This window comes from Crassostrea angulata, chromosome 7 (assembly GCF_025612915.1).
Source record: "Crassostrea angulata isolate pt1a10 chromosome 7, ASM2561291v2, whole genome shotgun sequence".
NCBI lineage: Eukaryota > Metazoa > Mollusca > Bivalvia > Ostreida > Ostreidae > Magallana > Magallana angulata.
The window spans coordinates 50710973-50731973 of record NC_069117.1 but is presented as its reverse complement, the minus strand read 5'-3'; the positions used below and the strand labels follow the sequence as shown (position 1 = coordinate 50731973).

The window sequence follows — 21001 nt, the reverse complement described above, 5'->3', positions numbered from 1 at the left end:
ATTTCACAAAAAACTTGTTTTGAAAATGCTATTTTTAGCCGGGTTCTGCTGAAAGCAGAGTCCTGGCTGTAGGCAGGCAAATCGCCAATGTTACTGTAAATAGCACAACATCAAAAGTAAACAAAAAACCAAATAGCGTCAAAGTGAAAGCTTCCGCTATACCAAATAGTTACACAAAGAGCCACGTTTTGTCAAAAGTGTTGGCATTTTGTTTTGTTTTTAATTTCGAGAGAATTGCCTATCTTTTTAAGTTTTCTTATTAATAATGTGTTTTAAAAACAAGACTATGCATTTTGGACACATACAATGTGCATGAATTTCCATGAACTACTTTGCTGCGCGTTGAAGAAATGGGGATTGAATATATATATATATATATTTCAGTCTTTACTACACAATATGCATAAAGACACACCAAAAGAGCCCTGCATTCAGTACTTCAGTACTTTGATTTTATTACATATATATATAGTATAATTTACAAATGATTAGACACATGTTTGAACAACATAGGAGGTCTTCAATATAAAAAGTAGTATTTTGTACAAAACTTTCAATTGCAGTTCTTTGATACACAATGAGTTGTACACAATGCTAAAGCACAGGTCATCATCTTGGGCATTCCTCTTTTTTGTGTACTATTTTTCTAAACTGCTTGGCAACAACAGCGTGATGAATGCACATAGTACCTCCACCTCGTTTAAACTGGGTCATCTAAAAAAAAATTAATGTTTGAGCCTTTACAGTAACTGTGTTGTAACATAGACGCCCCCCCCCAAAAAAAAAGACTGGCATATATTCGTGTTGGTTGTTTATTAAAGAGGTATTACTGACTTGCGATTTTAGCATATGTAAGATACAGAACTACTTAAATTACTGCCAATTTGATTAGTAAATGTAGAAAAAAAACTTTGAATTGGGCAGTGCTGTTGTTGAGTATATCAACGGGGAAAATGTTGAGGCCCCTGAGATGTTGAGATCATCTGATGGTTTAATTGTGAAATAGTTCGCTATTGCATGTACATGTATAAAGGGATCTATACTTGCTGCACTGATGACTGGGTAAATGAGAGGGACCATCACCTGTCTTGGTGATTATTTGATTAGGTATTGGGGAATGATTACTTATGGAGCTGGATGGTTGTTGCCATTTTTATACTATATTAATCTCCTTCAGATGAATAGGTCTGTGTAAAGTTAGATTTCAATCTAAAATATATAAATTTAGTAAGTAAATTGAGTAAGAAATAGTTTATGGTCAAACATATCATATTTTTAAAAGATTTAAGGCAGATTTAATGGGTAAATTGTTGACAACCCATCCTTTATCCCCTATGGGCGTTGCAAACGCTAGGGAATACCTACACTTCTGTTAATATCACCAATACAAGCCCAATCTTTTTTCTCTGTCACTGCCCACTTGGCATGGTCTATCGTGGATTTGAACCAGTATTTATCTTCAAATAAAACCTCCTTGACATCATATACCTATAATTCAATATTCGCTTATTATTATTTTTTGCATTCAAATATCTGCTTTCTTTTAGATGTATGGGAAGCATGCGGTTTTCAGAAAAGATGATATATGTATACCTTATACATTGAACAGTTTGTTGTCAAATTTGGATGCCAAGTTTCCACAAATAGATTGTCTTTTAAATTTTTAGCCACCAAGGAGTGGTAAAGATCTGTATAAAATGAAGTATTTAAAAGTGTTCAGTAATGCATTTCAAAACATTTATTTAAGAATTGTCTCTTTTCATGTAAAATTAATGCAGTTTAATTAAAATACCTTCTAAGCTAGAATTTTTAAAACCCTAACTGAGTTTTGAATTTCTGACTTGGGCAATATCTTTTGGTGAAAGAGTGATGTGGAAAAATATAACATACAAGCATATTTGCCAATCAAAATGACTGTGTATGAAAATACACTACGTATTTCTATACCAAGCTGTACAAATATAAGAACAAAGGAACAATATGGATCGTTTTCAAAAATGTAATGCAATATGATAAGGCGTCAGCTGCTGATCAACAAGTCAGGATTTCGAATCCCCCGGGACTAAATGCATTTTATGGGCAAATATTGTACAATTTGAAAATCATTAAGGGTGATAATATACCTATTTTGAATATGATGCATGTTCTTTCATTCACATTATTATCTCAAGGTGTTTTATAATAACATCCTAATAGAAGGGACTTTTATGCAAGTCTGCTTTGAATGGTTAAAATAGAGGCCTTTAAACAATTTTACCTTTGCCAAATGATGCTGATTTCGCATATCCTCGGAATGACTGTCCCTTGCTCGTAATAAATTCCGTCACTATGGGTCCATTAGGACCATTTCTGTGATGATTCATTTTTGTGGCAAACTTCTGCAGCAGCGGTTTACTGCCGTCATAAAATATGGGCTTAGTTAAATTAAATATCTTCTCTGGAATATAGAAACATTAACATTTTTAAATTGTTTATTTCATATCTAAACATTGCTGTACATTAAAAAAAAATATGTTTCGAATCTTAAAGAATGTTGTTATGATTTGAGACATCAAAGAAAGTTTAACGCTGAATAAAAGTCAAACAAGAAACACAATTGGTAAAAATTAAAGGCAGTGAAGGTCAAGTTCAAAAGCATTTGTGGCACAATTCAAGGAAATCTACATACTTACCATGGTATATCTCTATACTAGAACCATTTTAACAAGAGCTTGGACTTTCGGTAGATGATGACAAACAGCATTGTGACGGAGGCCTTTCTATTTCATTGTTGGCCGCTCAGCCATTGCTCTTTGAAATCAACAAGATTTGTCTGGCTTTTGAGCTAAGACTATACGCAATCGGTGTATATTTCACTTAAAACCAGCGTCATTTTTAACTTAATTTGACGCAAGAAATATTATTGATAGAAAGGTCCTACAGAAAGTCCAAGGTCTTGTTAAAATGGTTCTAAGTAACAACTGATTCTCTTTTTTAGAATTATCATATTGATTGTGAAATTTTGAGTTCAACTGAAAACAAAATTCAACCCCCAACCCCCCTCCCCTAAATGAAAATTTAAAAGATACCCATTTCTTTCCTATATTTCCGGTCAAGACTGATGCACAGGATGCTCTGGGCCTTACTTATCTGATGTATATCATAACTATACTTCTGTTTCTGGGGTGCTGGGAAGTGAGGAACACTCAGGATTAGCCAAAATCCAGAATCTTTATCAAAAGCAAAAGCACCTGAAATATTCATTATAATGGATTCTAGAAAGATACAAAGGCACCTGAAATGTTCATTAAAATGGATTTTAGAAAGATACATGTATATGATAACTCCAAAAGATAATTAAATAGATAAATACATAAAAAATAAAGCACAAAGATTGTTAGAAAACCCAGTGTTTGTAGACCTTTCATGTGGGCTCCAGATTCTGTGTTAACTAAGACGGGGGATTGGGGTGGTTCATCATTGTACATACCATACTCCTCTGGTATCTGCAATTTTGAATAAACCAACTAAATAGCATTCACGTGTCGTTTGCAGCTGTAGAGAAAATCACTTGAGAGAGAGAGAGAGAGAGAGAGAGAGAGAGAGAGAGACTTGCTTTCTGGTAGATTTGCTCCAATGTGTAGTATAAAGGGTTCTTGTCCGGTTTCTGAATGTCAACATCTTTAAAGGACCACGTCGGATTGTTGGCATCTAGGTAGTAGAATTCTTTTCCTGTTGTCTTTTTTGACATTTCACGTGTGGCTTTAGGAACTTTGTACATCATAAACCTTAAAACAAAATGATGGCTACATGCGATACATTTTATGTGAAATCTTGTATTTATGGCTTAAATTGGGTAATGAAAGTAGCCTTACCAATCCACAGGATCTCCAGACATTGCTTTACAGTTCAAACAAAAGCAGAATTCCGCACACAGTAAAATCAGAACACTCAGAAAAGGATCCATACCGATCTTTACAAATCATGACACAGCGGACGCAATGACGCTCAGTTTACTAATCTGTTTATTGGAATGCTAATCCTTTATATCGTAGATTTCTATATTCATATTTTATTAAAAAGGGAAATTATACTTGATTATAATCAAAAATTATAAGGAAGTACATTGTATCATGAGATGCTAAAATATGCGGAATGTGATATATGGTTAATGTATCAATTGTTTTAATACTTCCGTGTACGGAATCATCAATTATAGGCTGAAATTTCCACTTTATACACTTATATGTACATATAATTCGTCAAAGTTAGTGTGGCTGTTTTACGAGGGTTTGATATACATGTAACCGGCACAACTTAGACATTTTTGAATCATCAGGTTAATTTGATTATCCATAGAGTATGTCACTTATATTTTTAAAGTACTTTCTTTAGTACTAATCTTTTACAGCCTTGATAATTCTCTTTGAATTTAATATTCGCTCTTGGTTTTGAAATCTTTCTTTTTTCCGAGAATGAAGGCTTAAGAGCGGAAATTTGATTTGTACTCTCTTAATTGGTTTCACTTAGAATTAGTCAGATATTATTCCAATTTAATTTATCTATTAAATCAAACCACTAAATGGTGCATGATGTACATTTATTCACTTTATTCAAATAAATGTGAATAAATACAGTTAATACTTATTAAAGAAAAATTAGGTCATACATTATATATATATATATATATATATATATATATATATATATATATATATATATATATATATATATATATATATATATATATATATATATATATATATATATATATTATACTTTTGCATTTATTTTGACTTCGGGCTTCATGAAAAAGTAAATTTTCCTAGGTTTGGTAACAAAAAAATAATATAGTGTCTGTTCCACCCTATCTTGATCACCTATACAGATTCATTCGATTTAATTAATTCTAGAACACCTTGGGGTCTGTTGTCTGGGATAGGATCTAGGCAATATCTGGACATAATGCTTGATAAAAAAATAGATTGCTAAAACAAATTAACGGAATGTGCATGGATTCAGGTTTTTAAAAAAAAATTAAATTGTTTTAAATAACCTTTGAATAAAACAATGTTGAAATACATAATAAAAGATCAAATATGATAACTCTAATCCTTAATATAGAGACTTGACAGAGCAGATTTTAAGACATATCAAACAAAAAATAGACTCAAGAAATCAACAAAAAAAAAAAATAGAGATCTTGTGGCCCTGTACCAGAAGCCCTACGAGTAAGCCTGCTGTTTAAGGGAAAAGTTAATTTTTTGAAGGTTCTGGACAACTCAGGAAGAAGTAAGAATAAAATCATTGACAAAGTATTCAGTCGATGTTCCTGTACCTGCATAAAATCGTTAACAAAATAATAAGTTGATTGATGTTCATGACGCCAACTTCCTTGTGTGTGTGTGTGTATATATATATATATATATATATATATATATATATATATATATATATATATATATATATATATATATATATATATATAATTTCTTCTCAAAATTTTGGAAGTTATTGAATATTCAAAATGTCTTCTTTTTATATTCAATATATATTGAATGTTTCTATCATATGTATACAATATATTATCAGTGTGAGAATGCAAGAAAAAAGTCCTTGAAGGAGCCAAGACTATTGTCTCAGAAGTTTCCTTCATTAATTTCTTTAAAAAAGATATGTTTTCCAATAATCCATTGTCTGTCGTTGTCGTTTTCGTCAATGTAATGGTAAACTTTTCATATTTTCATCTTATACTCCAAAATCATTGGGCCAATTTCGACCAAACTTACGCAAAGTATCCTTGAATAAAGAGAATTTAAATATTAAAATTTTTTATATGAAGGGCCACAACCTCTTTCAATAGGAGGTAATTTAAAACTATCAAAAAACTGTTGGAATTAAAAAAAAAATCTTCTTCTTAAAAACCACTAGACCAGAAAGGCTGAAACTTGTGTAGAAGCATCCTCATGTAGTATAGAAATATTTTTGTTTAAATTACAATCCCTTGGGGTAGGGTTGCCCACAATCGTGGATAAGGTGGGTGAATTTTTACATAAAAACGAATAGAGAAAACTTAAAAACTTTTATTCTAAAAAACTGAAACAACCATAGAACTCGATATTTACGATTTGATGAATATCTGGGGAATGATATTGTGAGGATGTGTGATTATGCATCCTGATGAACTTACATAAATCAACAGAACAAGTATGAAATTTTTAACAAAATATTTAATAACAAAATAAAATAAAATTAAACAGAAAATTCAACGAGAAAAAACCAACCAAACAAAAATATACAAATTAAATAATGAAATGAAGGAAAAGTCTATATAGTCAGCCCGGTTCCGGTGCACGTGGTGTTTAAGAGCCCTCAGGTGAACACGTGGTTACAGTCAGGTTTAGGTATATCGGCAACCACCAGAACTAAGTTGAAGTACATGTAGAAAGTTCACATGCTGCACGGGTCTATCGAGGCTTCATTAGACGAAAGTTTTCCTTGGAAATGTAAATAACCCATGGCCTCGTCCACGCTGATTGGAGGTTTCTTTCAATAAACTCAATAAACAGAATATAAGTTTTCAAATGACACAAATTATATAAATATCAAACTTTTACAATGTTAAGTTAAAGCACGTATCTGCATTGACGATTATAAATTGGTAAAACTGCGAGGATCACCCTCAGGTATAAATTCAAAAGTAGTTTTAGAGATGTGTCGAAAGGGCCGCCGTAGTTCACTCACTCACTGTAGAACAGCGGTCTCTATAAATTATCCTATGAAAATGGAAACGGCTACTCATAAATACAGGAGCTGGAAATATTTCAGCACCCAAGAACCCTCCTTCCCTGACAGGTATTGACGTTCTGTAGGGACGGGGAAATTTACAGCAAAACAAGGCAGAAAAGACCCTAATAAAATAAACAAAAAGAAAAACATACTACCGAAAACCTATTCAAACACGTGTGGTTAAAACGTACAAAAATGGGTTGTTTAAATACCTGATGTTTTTCTAAAACAGGCCCCTGAGCACTAGACGGGATGACGACCACGTCTATCGGCTGATGTTCCCGGGTACTACCCGTGCATACTTTTACCAACTATTTAAGGTATCAACGAGGGGCTCCCCACAGGATTGATATGTTACCACGGTAACCAAGGGTCAAAGTATTAAAACAAGGGGCTCTCCAAAGGATAAACCGAAAAGGTGAACCAAGGGGAATTATAATTATACACAACGAATTTTAGTTTGTTACAGATATGAAAATCATTGTAAGCAAGATATATTCTATATTAACTTGTCTAGATATTTTCTATTTGATACTCTAGGTGGTCTAAAGCTAATCAGTTACGATTATTGTTTCGCAGGTGAGCGATGTGGTTCTAGGCATCTTGTTTTTTGTATTCACAAAAGAACAGTTTAGTCTTTTATTTTTAGTTTCATTTCTATAAACATGTTTACTGCGACTCACATGAAGCTATATCTATATCCATTTCTATTTTTCGTAGTCGCTCAGGTTTACAATTCATGGGCAAAAATAACATTTTACTAATTTTTAGCTCACCGGGATTTCAGTATGTTTTTGAAGTACATGTATATAACAAAAATGATTATTGGATAAAGGTTGGCGCGAGACACATTGAGCGTTGCACACACGGTTAATAAACATTTCTTCTTTTTGAGCATTCCTGTTTTTCTTTCACTAGATTTCTAAACTGTTTGGCCACTCCTGCATGGCGTAAGCACATCGTTCCCCCGCCTCGTCTAAAATGGGACTTCTGAAATAAACATGGAAATACTAGTATTCATGTTCGTGAAAAAACTAACTGCTCATTGATATAATTTCTCGTCGCTCTATAAAAGGTGTACGCATTGGAGAGGGACAACATTCGTTTATAATTGAATATGGAAAACGATATCACTCCCTCCCATGTTCACTATGAATAAAAAAGAGATAACTGACTTACAAACCTGTATGTACGAAAAGTACTACCTACCGCTCTGTTTAAATCGCCGATACAAGCCCAATCTTTCTTCTCTGTAACTGCCCACTTGGAGTGGTCTATCGTGGATTTGAACCAGTATTTGTCCTTAAATTCCACTTTCTTGACTTCATATACCTGGAATAAGAAGTGTTATTTGGAAAATTTTTGATTATCGACGCTCAGAAATCATGATATATAAGATTGTCCTCTAAATCTTATATATCTTGTCCTCTAAATCCAAAGCCACTTCTAGAAGGCATTTGGCGGCATTAAAAATATCTACCTTGTATGTTGAACAGTTGGATCCTAAATTCGGGGACCAAGTTTCAACAAGTAGATTGTCCTTCAGATCTGGAGCCACCAAAGAGTCGTAAAGGTCTTTTTGAAATTAAACCAGTTGCGTTTTATGAACTTATTCAAAATATTAGAATATGATAATTCAAACAATATCTTACTTTGAAAAACGTAAATGGGTTGGACAGTAGAAACTGTGTGTGTATAAGTTCTCTCCATAGTTAACTACAAGTATTTACCTGCCCCAAATGACGCTGATTTGGCGTACTCACGGAATGTCTGACCACCTTTCGATTTGAAGTCCACCACAATTTTGGTGGAACTTCTGGTATGGATAACACTAGACAAATTTCGTAAGAAAGGCTTATTGCCATCATAAAACGTCGGTTCCGTTATGTCAAATATTTTCTCTGGAATAAAAGAAAAGTCTTTCGATTAGCGTTCCATTTCTAACTTAAATAGCTTGACGCGTTCCTGTTCATTAAAACGGGTGATATAAACATCTATCATAAAATTACCGATTTCCTCCATAAAATTCAAGTCAAGCGTTATACACAGAACGGTCTGGCCCTTAACTAACTGAGAATGCCCATAACTATAGTTTTGTTTCTGTGGTGCCGGGAAAAACGGTACACTCAGGATTAACCAAAATCCGGAATCTTTATCGAAAGCATATGCACCTGAAATATTTATTGTAAAGTAAATTTTTAGCATCAAATCAATTTTTAATAGTAAAACACAAAGCGTTTCTGAAAAAATAACAGTTTTAGGAAATGTCATAGTTTTAATTTTAAATTAACCGGGTGGCAGTAAAGAATTTTATTCTTTTCTTTATATTCCCTTCGCAAGGCATTCATACCATATTTTATTTTTAAAATAAATGTTTATTTCAAAATAAGATTTGGTGTTATGACTATACGATAGTCATAACATCCAATTCTATTTTTAAATAAACAATTGTGGGAAGTTACTTCCACCCGGTAAATTAGAAATTTACAACAGGACAGACCTTTCATGTGAGCTCCAGTAGCCTGGTTTGTAGTGAAACTTGTCTGCGGGACAGAGTGTGACGGTGGTTGATCGTTGTACATGCCATACTTCTCGGGGTTCTGACAAATATAATGTAATCATAATATAATCATTACATTTAATGTAATGTAATGTAAGAACTTGCATCTGAAATAGCCTTCCAATCATTTAAAACAGAGAGAGAGAGAGAGAGAGAGAGAGAGAGAGAGAGAGAGACTTGCTTTCTGGTAGATTTGCTGCAATGTGTAGTATAGAGGGTTCTTGTCAGGTTCCTGAATGTCGACATTCAAAAAAGACCACGTCGGATTGTTGGCATCTAAGTAGTAGAATTCTTTTCCTGTTGTCTTTTTTGGCATTGGTCGGGTGGCCTTTGGAACTTTGTACATCATAAACCTTGACAAAAAATCTTCACATTCAATACAATGTAATAGTATACCATACTTCTTGTGAATGCCTTGCGTAAGGACTATAAAGGAAAGAAGAAGCCATACCAATCGACAGAATCTCCCAACGGGGATATACAGTTAAAACAGTAACAGAATTCCACACCCACAGCCAGCAAAACACCCGTAAACGTAATCATGCCTGGACTCATTGCGTCTCCAAAAAGAATTAACAGATTGGAGAACAAGACACGATGAACACCTTCGTTTGCTGATTGGGACCTAACTCTCACATTTTCAAATATATCCGTAAAGAGCGACTTGTGACTTAGCGGAAATCTCGTGTCATAAGGAAGAAGTCTGGTACGTAACTCATGTGCAATATTTATCAATCAAGGTACAGCTGTCCACTTATCAATGTTTTGTGTAGTATATTCTTAAATATTATTCATCTAAAGTTTTATTGCGCGCGTATGGTTCTTCTATTTCGTTGGTTCATATTATTATCCAATAAATATGATTCTCTATTAGTATAAGTAACCGTTTAAACTAAGTAAAATTGGGCAGTATTTCATTTTCAACGACGTCGGACAATCCAGTGTATATCAGCTGCATCTTGTGGTAGGTTAATATCATATTTAGTTATATATTTCTATCCTACCATGATAGTGATTAGGGCATATTACTAGTATTTTAATTGCAAGGTTTATACTTTATCGTATTTTTGCAGTTTATCTTGCCATTGTAATTTCTGAAACTTGTTTGTAAGTTCTAATATTAAATTGTTACAAAACATGTTTTACCTTATAAATGAATACTGAAGTATCGAGACTAAAACATATTGAATGTACATGTAAAATTGTATTTTGTCTAATGTATTTTTCTTTGTTTATAGGTCAATGCTTTAAAACGTTTAATAAATCTGTTAAACAAAACAGCTGTCATTTGGAATTCCTTACTGCTCGGTTACATGTAGTTTAGAGAGAGAGAGAGAGAGAGAGAGAGAGAGAGAGAGAGAGAGAGAGAGCAAACTAATGAGACCATTCAAAGAGTATCTACACGACTGGATATTTATTATCCATAATGGTGTGAGTCGTTCGAACTGTGACCTCTGATGGGGGTAAGAAGGAGGCCGACAAGGAGGATGGAAAGTAAAACAAGTTTATCCATAATGGTGTGAGTCGTTCGAACTGTGACCTCTGATGGGGGTAAGGAGGAGACCGACAAGGAGAATGGAAAGTAAAACAAGTCAATCCATAATGGTGTGAGCCGTTCGAACTGTGACCTCTGATGGGGGTTTCAAGAGAACCCCAACCAATATCAAATAAGGAGAATTCTACATAGAGTGAAAAGACGGAACAAAATAATGAGTTATCAGAAGTTAAAACAGTGATCTTCAGTTATTCATTACACTATTTTAACATTAATCGTCAGATAGTAACCAGCACATTCCCGAGTGTTTCGGAATGTTAGGGCATTAGGGTATATGGTTCCAGAAGACTCATTCATGTTTGTTTGCATCGTTTTAAAGGCTTTTGTCAAATTCAGTTTTGAGTAAATGTAAAGTAGTAGATTGTGCTGAAAATAAGATATGTTCACCAATATCTTTAATACTTAATAAACATTTGATTTTTCTGATCAACTTAACAACAGAATATTAATATAAATGTTCCAGGAATTTCGATAATATAAGTGATATATAAATAACTAATTTAAAAATGACTCCTTTTTTGTTGAAGTCCTTAATTTGGGGAGGATGACAATGTAGCGGACACATTTGGTGATACTTTCCAAACGACGCAGCCAAAAGACCAGAAAGAGGACAAAAAGAAGAAACCAGAATTCAAAGACTTAATGGAGAATGTAGCATTAAACTGAATTACGTCAAAGAAGACATTTTGACTTTTAAATCAAAATTTTATTAATAATGAACAAAATGTTAAATGTTGCATGTATTTTAAAGAATGAATACTTAATTAATATGCAAAACACCTTTCTATACAAGTTAGGCCTATATACATTTTGCTTATATCAGAAACTGAGAAAGATAAAAAAAAAAAAGAAAAAGTTAAAGTTTATTTGATGTCTTTGTATTAAACCACAATAGGATGAAATTTTATTAAGTTTCCCGTTCTTAAAAAGCAGAAATCTTCACGGTCACACGAATGACAAGTGGTATTTTTTCTGTTGTTGTAGGACACCAAGAAACCCCCTCTGTTTCCAGATGATGATGAAGATGATTTAGACTGGCTCAGCTAGCACAGCTGGGCTGTAGGAGAATGATGGATTCTGTGATTTTTCATTTCATGCCATCTCTGTTAATCAGATACTCTAAGCAAATTGGTGACCATTTCCTTGTTGCTTCATGGCAATGTTGGTTGAAATGAAATAACGGTGCAATTCTTTTCAGAACTGTTGCTATATTTTAATTTCAATTTCTATCGATATATAAAGCTAGGCTTCAGATTTATTAACACACATATCTGTGTTTGTGTATATATGTATATGTTGAACAAGATTAAATGCATTTATATATGATTCCAATAAAACATTCAATAACCAAAATCACGCAGTTTTGTAATTCATTTTACAAAAGCTTTGAAAATATTATTTATTTTTTTTGCATATAAAGTATAATATACAAATGATTATACACAATTTTGAACAACTCATGAGGTCTTCACCATAAAAATAAAACCTAGCAAATTGTACAAAAACTTTCAATTAAAATATCTTTTTTAATACACAATGATTTGTACACATTGTTAGTACACATATCATCATCATTATCATCATGGACATTCCTCTTTTAGTTTAACTATTTTTCTAAACTGTTTGGCAACAACAGCATGATGAATGCACATAGTACCCCCACCTCGTTTAAACTGCGATATCTGAAATAAAAATCAAAGGAATGAGCCTTCACAGTAACTGGGAAAAAGCATACACCCCCACCAAACCTCGCATAGACTTTTCTACACGGAAAACTGGTATGGGGTAGAATTTCCCCCCGAATTAATGGACCTGGCATAGAATTTACCCCTAGAAAGAATTAACCCCAGCCAATTTCCCCTAGGAAAACCAAAACAGTATAGAATTGTCCTCTATATGACAGTAAAGCTTACAATCATAAAAATCTGACTGAAATGTCTCAGCACGGGCTACATAACATTCCAGGGCCTTCCTGTCACCTTGGGGTAAATGGAGAGAGAAAAAATGATTAACGTTGGTTGTGTGTACAACAGAAATACTTTCTACTTCTCTTGTGTACTGTAAATATGTGTGCTTCTCACTTCCCTGTTGCTTATATATTAGAGAGGTTCTTTCGATTTAAGTATATGTAAGATATGGAACTTCTTACTGCCATGTTAACTAGTAAATATAGAAGGAAACACCTTTTGACTGTGCAACGTTAATATATCAAGGAGAAAAAAGAGGCCCTATAGGTCCTTCAGAGGTCATTTAGATTCTTGAGAGATCATCTGATTGTTCATTAATGGAATACCCTTCAATGTTATTGAATGTATAAATGGAATGTACTACTGCTCTGGCGATTAGGTCAGAGAGGGACCATCACCTGTCTTTATGATAACGTACAGAATGACTACACACTAACGTCTTAATTGAGTATTAGGTAATGAATATTCTAAAAGGGGGCTGGATGGTCATGTCGTTTTTATACTATATATTAATCTGATATAGTTATCATTATAAATATAGGTAAACATTTCTTTTTTAAATCTAAAATATGCTGATTTTGTTCTTTTTAAATAACTAATTTATGGTCAAACATATCATATCAAAAAATTTTGAGGCAATTTCGATGGATAAATTGTTGACCATCCATTCCTAATCCCCTGTAGACTATGCATACGATAGATAATACCTACATTCCTGTTGATATCGCCAATACAAGCCCAATCTCTGTTCTCTGTCACTGCCCACTTCGAGTGGTCAATCTTGGAATTGAACCAGTATCCGTCCTCAAATGCAACTTTCTTAACGTCATACACCTAGAATTCAAATTTTGCTTATAATTTTTTGCAATTAAATATTTTGTTTCTTTTAGATGTATGGGAATCATGCATTATTAGAAAAAAAAATTGATGTACCTTATACATTGAACATTCTGTTTTCAAATCCGGACGCCAAGTTTCCACATATAGATTGTCTTTTAAATTTACAGCCACCAAAGGGTGGTAAAGATCTGTTTAAAATAAAGACAGGCGTTAATTCATACTTATCCTATGAAATTTATGGGTCTGTTAAAATGTTCAGTCATACATTCCATTTCAGGAGTTTGAATCTTGCTGGGGTTAAATGCATTTTATGGGCAAATATTATACAATTTGAATATTATTGAAAGGTGATTATGTTTTGAATATGATGCTCTTTCATTTACACGAATATCTCAAGGTGCTTAGAACCTTCTTTAATATAACAGTTTTATTAAAGGAACTTTTATGTAAATCTGCTTTGAAAAGCTGAAATTAAATAGTTTGGCCTTTAAACAATTTTACCTTGTCCGAATGATGCTGATTTTGCATATCCTCGAAATGACTGCCCCTTCCTCGTAATAAAGTCCGTCACTATGGGTCCATTAGGACCACCACTGTAATAATTTATCCCCCGGTTAAACTTCTGCAGCAGCGGTTTACTGCCGTCATAAAATATGGGCTTAGTTAAGTTGAATATTTTCTCTGAAATAAAGAAACATTAATTTTGGTACATTGTTTATATCATAACTAAACATTGCTGTATATTTTAAAAGCAGTTTAAAATTGAACACAATGTACCCTTTTCATTTTAGACGTCAAAGTAAGTTTAACGTTGAATAAAACACCATGAGTAACTATTGAATGCAGTTAAAGTATAGTCCAAAACATGTGTTTTATAATTCAAGAAAATCTAAATACCTATCATGGTAGATTGCTATACTAAGTTACAACTAATTGTCTTTTAAAAGTTATCATATTAACTGATTGTGCAATTTTGGTTTTTTGAAACAATGACCCCCCCCCCCCCTCCCAAAAAAAAATCCCTAAACACAACCAAAAAAGAAACAAACAAGATTAATAGAAATAAAAAAAAATACCCATTGCCTTCATATATTTCCGGTCGATACTGATGCATAGGATACTCTGGGCATATCTTATCTGATCATGTTCATAACTATACTTTTGTTTTCGGGGTGCCGGGAAGTTAGGAACACTCAGGATTAGCCAAAATCCAGAATCTTTATCAAAAGCAAACGCACCTGAAATATTCATTACAATGGATTCTAGAAAGATACATGTATAATAACTTCAATAAATAAAACAATAAAAAAAGCACAAAGATTGTTGTAAAAACTAGTGTTTTGAGACCTTTCATGTGGCCTCTAGATGTCTCCTGTTTTATGTCCATTGATACGGGGGATTGGGGTGGTTGATCATTGTACATACCATACTCCTCTGGTATCTGCAATTTTGAATAAATCAGTTAAATAGTAATTACGTTTCTAGTTTGCAGCTGTTGTCCAAATAATACGAGAGAGAGAGAGAGAGAGAGAGACTTTCTTTTTGGTAGATCTGCTGCAGTGTGAAGTATAAAGGGTTCTTTTCAGGTTTCTGGATGTCGACATCCATAAAAGACCACGTCGGATTGTTGGCATCCAGATAGTAGAATTCTTTTCCTGTTGTCTTTTTCCACATTTCACGTGTGGCCTTTGGAACTTTGTACATCATAAACCTTAAAATAAAATGATGGCTACATGCGATACACTTTATGTGAAATCATGAATTAATGGCTTAAATGAAAAATGATTTTTTCTTACCAATCCACAGGGTCTCCAGACATTGATTTACAGTTCAAACAAAAGCAGAACTCCGCACACATTATAAACAAAACTCCTATAAAAGTATCCATGACGTTCTTTGAATAATCAAGATACAGCTGGCGTAGTTCACTCTATAATTATGTTTATTGAAATGCTAGTCCTTTACTTTATAACCATTTGTAAAAGGGAAGTTATATATAATAATATAAGGGAAATGGAAAAAAATTTATAAGGAAGAAGCATGAGATGCGGTATGTTGTAATTGTTTAATGAAAAATAAACTCTTTTTATTCTTTCGTTTATGGTATCGTGAAGTACAATGTACATATTGAAATATTCACAAAATTATATATGTAGATGTAATAGGTCAAATTTAAGTGCGCCTGTTTCATGAGAGAAAATGTTACTTTAAGTTCAAAAATCTCTATAATTTACAGTTAAGTATTAAATTTTATGAATGATAAAACGTTGATGTAACAGACACAACTTAGACATTTTTTACTCATCAGGTCAATCTGATTATCCATAGAGCATGTCACTAATATTACTAAGTAATTTCTTTAGTACTAATCTCTTAAAGCCTTGATTTAATTCTTTGAATTTTAATTTTACTCTTAATTTTGACAACTGGTTCTTCTCTCTCGGGGAATGAAGATTAAAGAGCGGGAATTTGAACTTTTTTAGTTGCTTTCACATAGTCAGATGTTATTCCAATTTAATTCATTTATTAAATCAAACCACTTATTGGTGTATGGTGTACACATATTCACTATATTCAAAAAAGTACGAATAAACACAGTTGATACTTATTATCAAAAATTTGTTAATAGATTATATTTTTGCATTTATTTCGACTTTGAGCTTCACGAAAAAGTAAAATTCCCTTGGTTTCTTAGCAAAAAAACCCAAAATAGTGTCTGTTCCACCCTATCTTGATCACCTTCACAGATTCATTTGATTTAATTAATTCTAGAACACCTTGGGGTCTGTTGTCTGGGATAGGATCTCGGCAATATCTAGACATAATTCTTGGAAAGAAAACAGATTGCTAAAACAGATTTTGAATTCTGTATAACTGTCTGAGGAGCAGACATTGCTGAAAGCGCTAACAGTAAACAATTTATCTAGTTTGAACTGTCGCATTCTGTTTTATTTATTTAAGTATTTCTTGCTGTACCAAGGCTATATATATATATATATATATATATATATATATATATATATATATATATATATATATATATATATATATATATATATATATAATTTCTGGTTATTTTGTATCTTGGAGTTCCATATATAAAGCTTTGTTAATCCAATGAAATTTTAAAGTAGTGAAAATTTTAAGTTTGCTACAGTTTGTAAAGGAAATTATTTGATGAGGGAAATTTGATTGCAAATTTCTTGATTTTGTTTTGTCATAATTTAGATTCCTCTTATTCTAGAGGTGCTTCAAATCAAAGATGGTAATAATTGACCTTGTAATTATCAATAAGTTAACAATGTTAAATTGTTAGCGAACAACGCACGACAACGGACGAAGACAAATGACAAATAATTACCAATCATTCTGGTGACCTAATAATTTTGCCCATTAATTGTCGTACCCTATTATGCTCGTAAACCGTTATTTTATTTCCTTAAATATGTATTAAATGTTCCATTAATAAAACTAAAAAGTATATATATATATATATATATATATATATATATATATATATATATATATATATATATATATTCTCAAAAACCATTTGGCCAGAAAGACTGAAACTTATGTAGAAGCATCCTCATGTAATGTAATGTAGATAAAATTTTGTTTATATCAACATCCCTTAAGGTAGAATTGCCCACAATTAGGGTGAGATTGATAAATTTTTACATAGGAACAGTGAAAAATCTTATTCTCAAAAACTGAAATAACAATGGAGCTTGATGTTTAATAAAAGAATATCTCGAGAACAGTTTGAAAATCATTTTAAACAAGATATATACTAGTACACTACTAAGTTGTCTAGATATTTTCTATTTGATACTCTAAAGACAAGGTAAAGCTATTTAGATACGGTTATTGTTGCTATGGTGAGTGATATGGCCCCTGGGCCTCTTGTACTGGTATTCACAAAGGAACAGTTTAGTCTTTTATGTTAAGTTTTATTCGTATTTACGTATTTACTGCGACTCACATGTAGCTATATGTATATCCATTTCTATTTTTCATAGTCGCTCATTTTCACAATCCATTGGCCAGAATAACAGTTTAATATTCTGTAACCCAATGGGATTTCTGTATGTTTTTGAAGTATATAACAAAGATGATTATTGGGTGTTGGTTGGCGCGAGACATTTTGAGCGTTGCACACACGGTTAATAAACATTCCTTCTTTTTGAGCATTCCTGTTTTTCTTTCACTAGATTTCTAAACTGTTTGGCCACTCCTGCATGGCGTAAGCACATCGTTCCCCCGCCTCGTCTAAACTGGGACTTCTAAAATTAACATGGAATTAAATATTACAAAAACAACTTCTCACTGATTTAATTTCTCGTCGCTCTATAAAAATGAAGGTATTGTAGAGGGACTACATTGCTTTTTCATTTATGGAAAAGACTACCACTCACTCCCATGCTCACTGTGTATAAGATAGAGATAACTTCCCTATCTCTATGTACGACAAGTACTACCCACCGCTCTGTTTATATCGCCGATACAGGCCCAGTCTCTGTTCTCTGTAACTGCCCACTTGGCATGGTCTATCGTGGATTTGAACCAATATCCGTCCTTAAATTCCACTTTCTTGACATCATATACCTGGAATAAGACGCGTTATTTGCAATCTACTTTTCAAAGTTCAGAAATCATTGTCCGCCACTTCTAGAAGGTATGGTGGCATATCTCTGCCCCGTGTGTGCCAGTTATTTTTCAATCAAATATGTCGAAATGCAAGATGAATAAGTTGACGTGGAACATAGCTATGATGACATGCAAGAAATTGCAATCAAATAATAGATTTTACAAAAATCTCAAATATCGTCAACATGTGACATCTAAGATTCTAGATGATACTTATTTGTGTCGACATGCAAATTGTTTATGTTAACATGCGAGATAAATATGTTGCCATGTAACTTCTTTATGTCGACATGCATCTCCTTTATGTCGACATACAACTTCTTTATGTTAACATGCATGATAAATATGTTGACATTCAACATTTTATGTCGATATGCAACTTAGTTATATTGACATGCAACTCATAAATTGCATGTCAACTTTTTTATCTCGCATGTCAACAAAATTAAGTTGCAAGTTGACATGAATAAGAAGTATATGAACATAGCTTAGTTTCATTTCGACATAAAAAGGTAGCATGTGAACCAAACTAAGTTGCATGTTGCCATAAATAAGTTGCATGTCGAAATAACTTAGTAGCATTTGGCATATTGGATGTCACACGTGGGCGATATTTAAGATTAATTGAGATTTTTTAAATTATTTGATTGCAATATTCTTGTCTGTCAACATAGTTATGTTTTTGACATAAATATCTTGCATGTCAACAAATTTATCTTGCATGTCGACATATTTGATAGAAAATAACTTGCACAAAAGGGGCAGAGATATGCCACCATAAGAATGCATTTAGCGGCATTAAAAAATCTACCTTGTACGTTGAACAGTTGGATCCTAAATTCGGGGACCAAGTTTCAACAAGTAAAGTGTCCTTCAGATCCGGAGCCACCAAAGAGTCGTAAAGGTCTTTTTGAAATTAAACCAGCTGTGTATTGTGCATGTCTTATTCAAAATTTTATGAGAATACAATATTTTTAACAACGTTTAAAATCAATTCAAGTTAAACAATATTTTACTATGAAAAGGGTAAATGGATGGGTCAGCAGAGACTGCGTATATAGAAGTTCTCTCCGTAGTTAATCAGTTACCTGCCCCAAATGACGCTGATTTGGCGTACTCACGGAATTCCTGACCCCCTTTCGATTTGAAGTCCACCACAATTTTGGTGGACTTTTTGGTATCGTTAACACGAGACAATTCTTGTAAGAAAGGTTTATTACCATCAAAAAACATCGGTTTCGTTATGTCAAATATTTTTTCTGGAATAAAAAGAAACCTTTTGATTAGCGTCGCATATCTAAATGTAAAAGCTTGACGTATTCATTAATAAAGTATAAACATTTTTTTCTAAAATTACCAATCTCTTCCAAATATTTCGAGTCAAGTGTTATACACAGGATGGCCTGGGCCTTAATTAACTGAGAAGACCCATACTTATAGTTATATTTCTGGGGTGCCGGGAAAAACGGTACACTCAGGATTAACCAAAATCCGGAATCTTTATCGAAAGCGAATGCACCTGAAATATTTATTGGAAGGTAATTCATAGCATCAGATCAATTTTTGATGTTAATTTTGAATTAACAAGATTTTACGGTATAAAATTTGTTTTTGCTTTCACCTGGTAAATTAGAAATTTACAACAGGACAGACCTTTCATATGGGCTCCAGTAGCCTGGTTTGTAGTGGAACTTGTTAGCGGGACAGAGCCTTGCGGTGGTTGATCGTTGTACATGCCGTACTTCTCGGGGTTCTGGCAAATATAATGTAACCACTACTAGAACTTGCATCTGAAATAGCATTCCAATCATTTAAAACAGAGAGAGAGAGAGAGAGAGAGAGAGAGAGAGAGAGAGAGAGAGAGAGAGAGAGAGAGAGAGGCTTGCTTTCTGGTAGATTTGCTGCAATGTGTAGTATAAAGGGTTCTGATCAGGTTCCTTAATGTTGACATCCATAAAAGACCACGTCGCATTATTGGCATCTAAGTAGTAGAATTCTTTTCCTGTTGTCTTTTTTGGCATTGGTCGGGTGGCCTTTGGAACTTTGTACATCATAAACCTTGACAAAAAATCTTCACATACAATACAATGCACTAGTATATCAATACTTAATAAGAATTGCTAGCGTATGGTTTATAACGGAAAGAAGAAGCCTCACCAATCGACAGAATCTCCCAACGGGGATATACAGTTAAAACAGTAACAGAACTCCGCACCCAAAGCCAGCAGTACACCTGTAAACGTAATCATGTCTGGACTCATTGCGTCTCCCTGTAGATTAATAAATCCGCGAGCAAGACATGGGCCCACGATGAACACCTACGTTTTTTGATTGGGACATTCCCCCTGTATGTTCACATTTTCAAATACATCCGTAAAGAGCGACTTTGGACTTGGCGGAAATCTCGTATCATAAGGAAGAAGTGTGGTACGCTACTCATGTGCAATATTAAGCATTCAGGTACAGCTGTTCTCTTACTAACTTCCGTTTTACTTGCATAATGTCGAAATCGAAATAATAGTTATATTTACACTTTTATAAAATAATAAAGCAAACATTCGGTAGGTATTTAGTGTGGAGAGAGAGAGAGAGAGAGAGAGAGAGAGAGAGAGAGAGAGAGAGAGAGAGAGAGAGAGAGAGAAACCCAGTTAAGTATAAAAG

General features: G+C 33.3%; 1 protein-coding gene across 1 annotated transcript; it reads right to left on the bottom strand.

Moving 5' to 3' along the window:
- Positions 1-122: 122 nt before the first annotated feature.
- Positions 123-20720, bottom strand: LOC128192253 (uncharacterized). The gene is made up of 24 exons (XM_052864809.1): positions 20498-20720; positions 20227-20398; positions 19994-20093; positions 19698-19859; positions 19429-19599; positions 19152-19246; positions 18176-18298; positions 17902-17976; positions 15038-15131; positions 14192-14371; positions 14074-14101; positions 13791-13878; positions 13562-13684; positions 9269-9368; positions 8778-8939; positions 8499-8669; positions 8249-8343; positions 7978-8100; positions 7684-7758; positions 3401-3485; positions 2258-2437; positions 1594-1688; positions 1366-1488; positions 123-714 (listed from the first exon to the last, which is right to left on the bottom strand). The coding sequence occupies exons 1-24, from the start codon at positions 20599-20601 to the stop codon at positions 610-612; spliced, it is 2829 nt and encodes a 942-aa protein (XP_052720769.1). The 5' UTR covers positions 20602-20720; the 3' UTR covers positions 123-609.
- Positions 20721-21001: the final 281 nt, after the last annotated feature.

What these genes read in the sequence shown, in the direction of transcription:
- LOC128192253 (XM_052864809.1), bottom strand. Translation starts at nt 20,601, where the DNA reads ATGAGTCCAGACATGATTACGTTTACAGGTGTACTGCTGGCTTTGGGT. An exon ending in TTGGCGATATCAACAGGAAT is followed by an intron (nt 9,369 to 13,561) that starts GTAGGTATTATC and finishes TATATTTGTCAG; the next exon opens with AACCCCGAGAAGTATGGCAT. An exon ending in ATCTGGAGCCCACATGAAAG is followed by an intron (nt 2,438 to 3,400) that starts GTCTACAAACAC and finishes TCTATATTCCAG; the next exon opens with AGAAGATATTTAATTTAACT.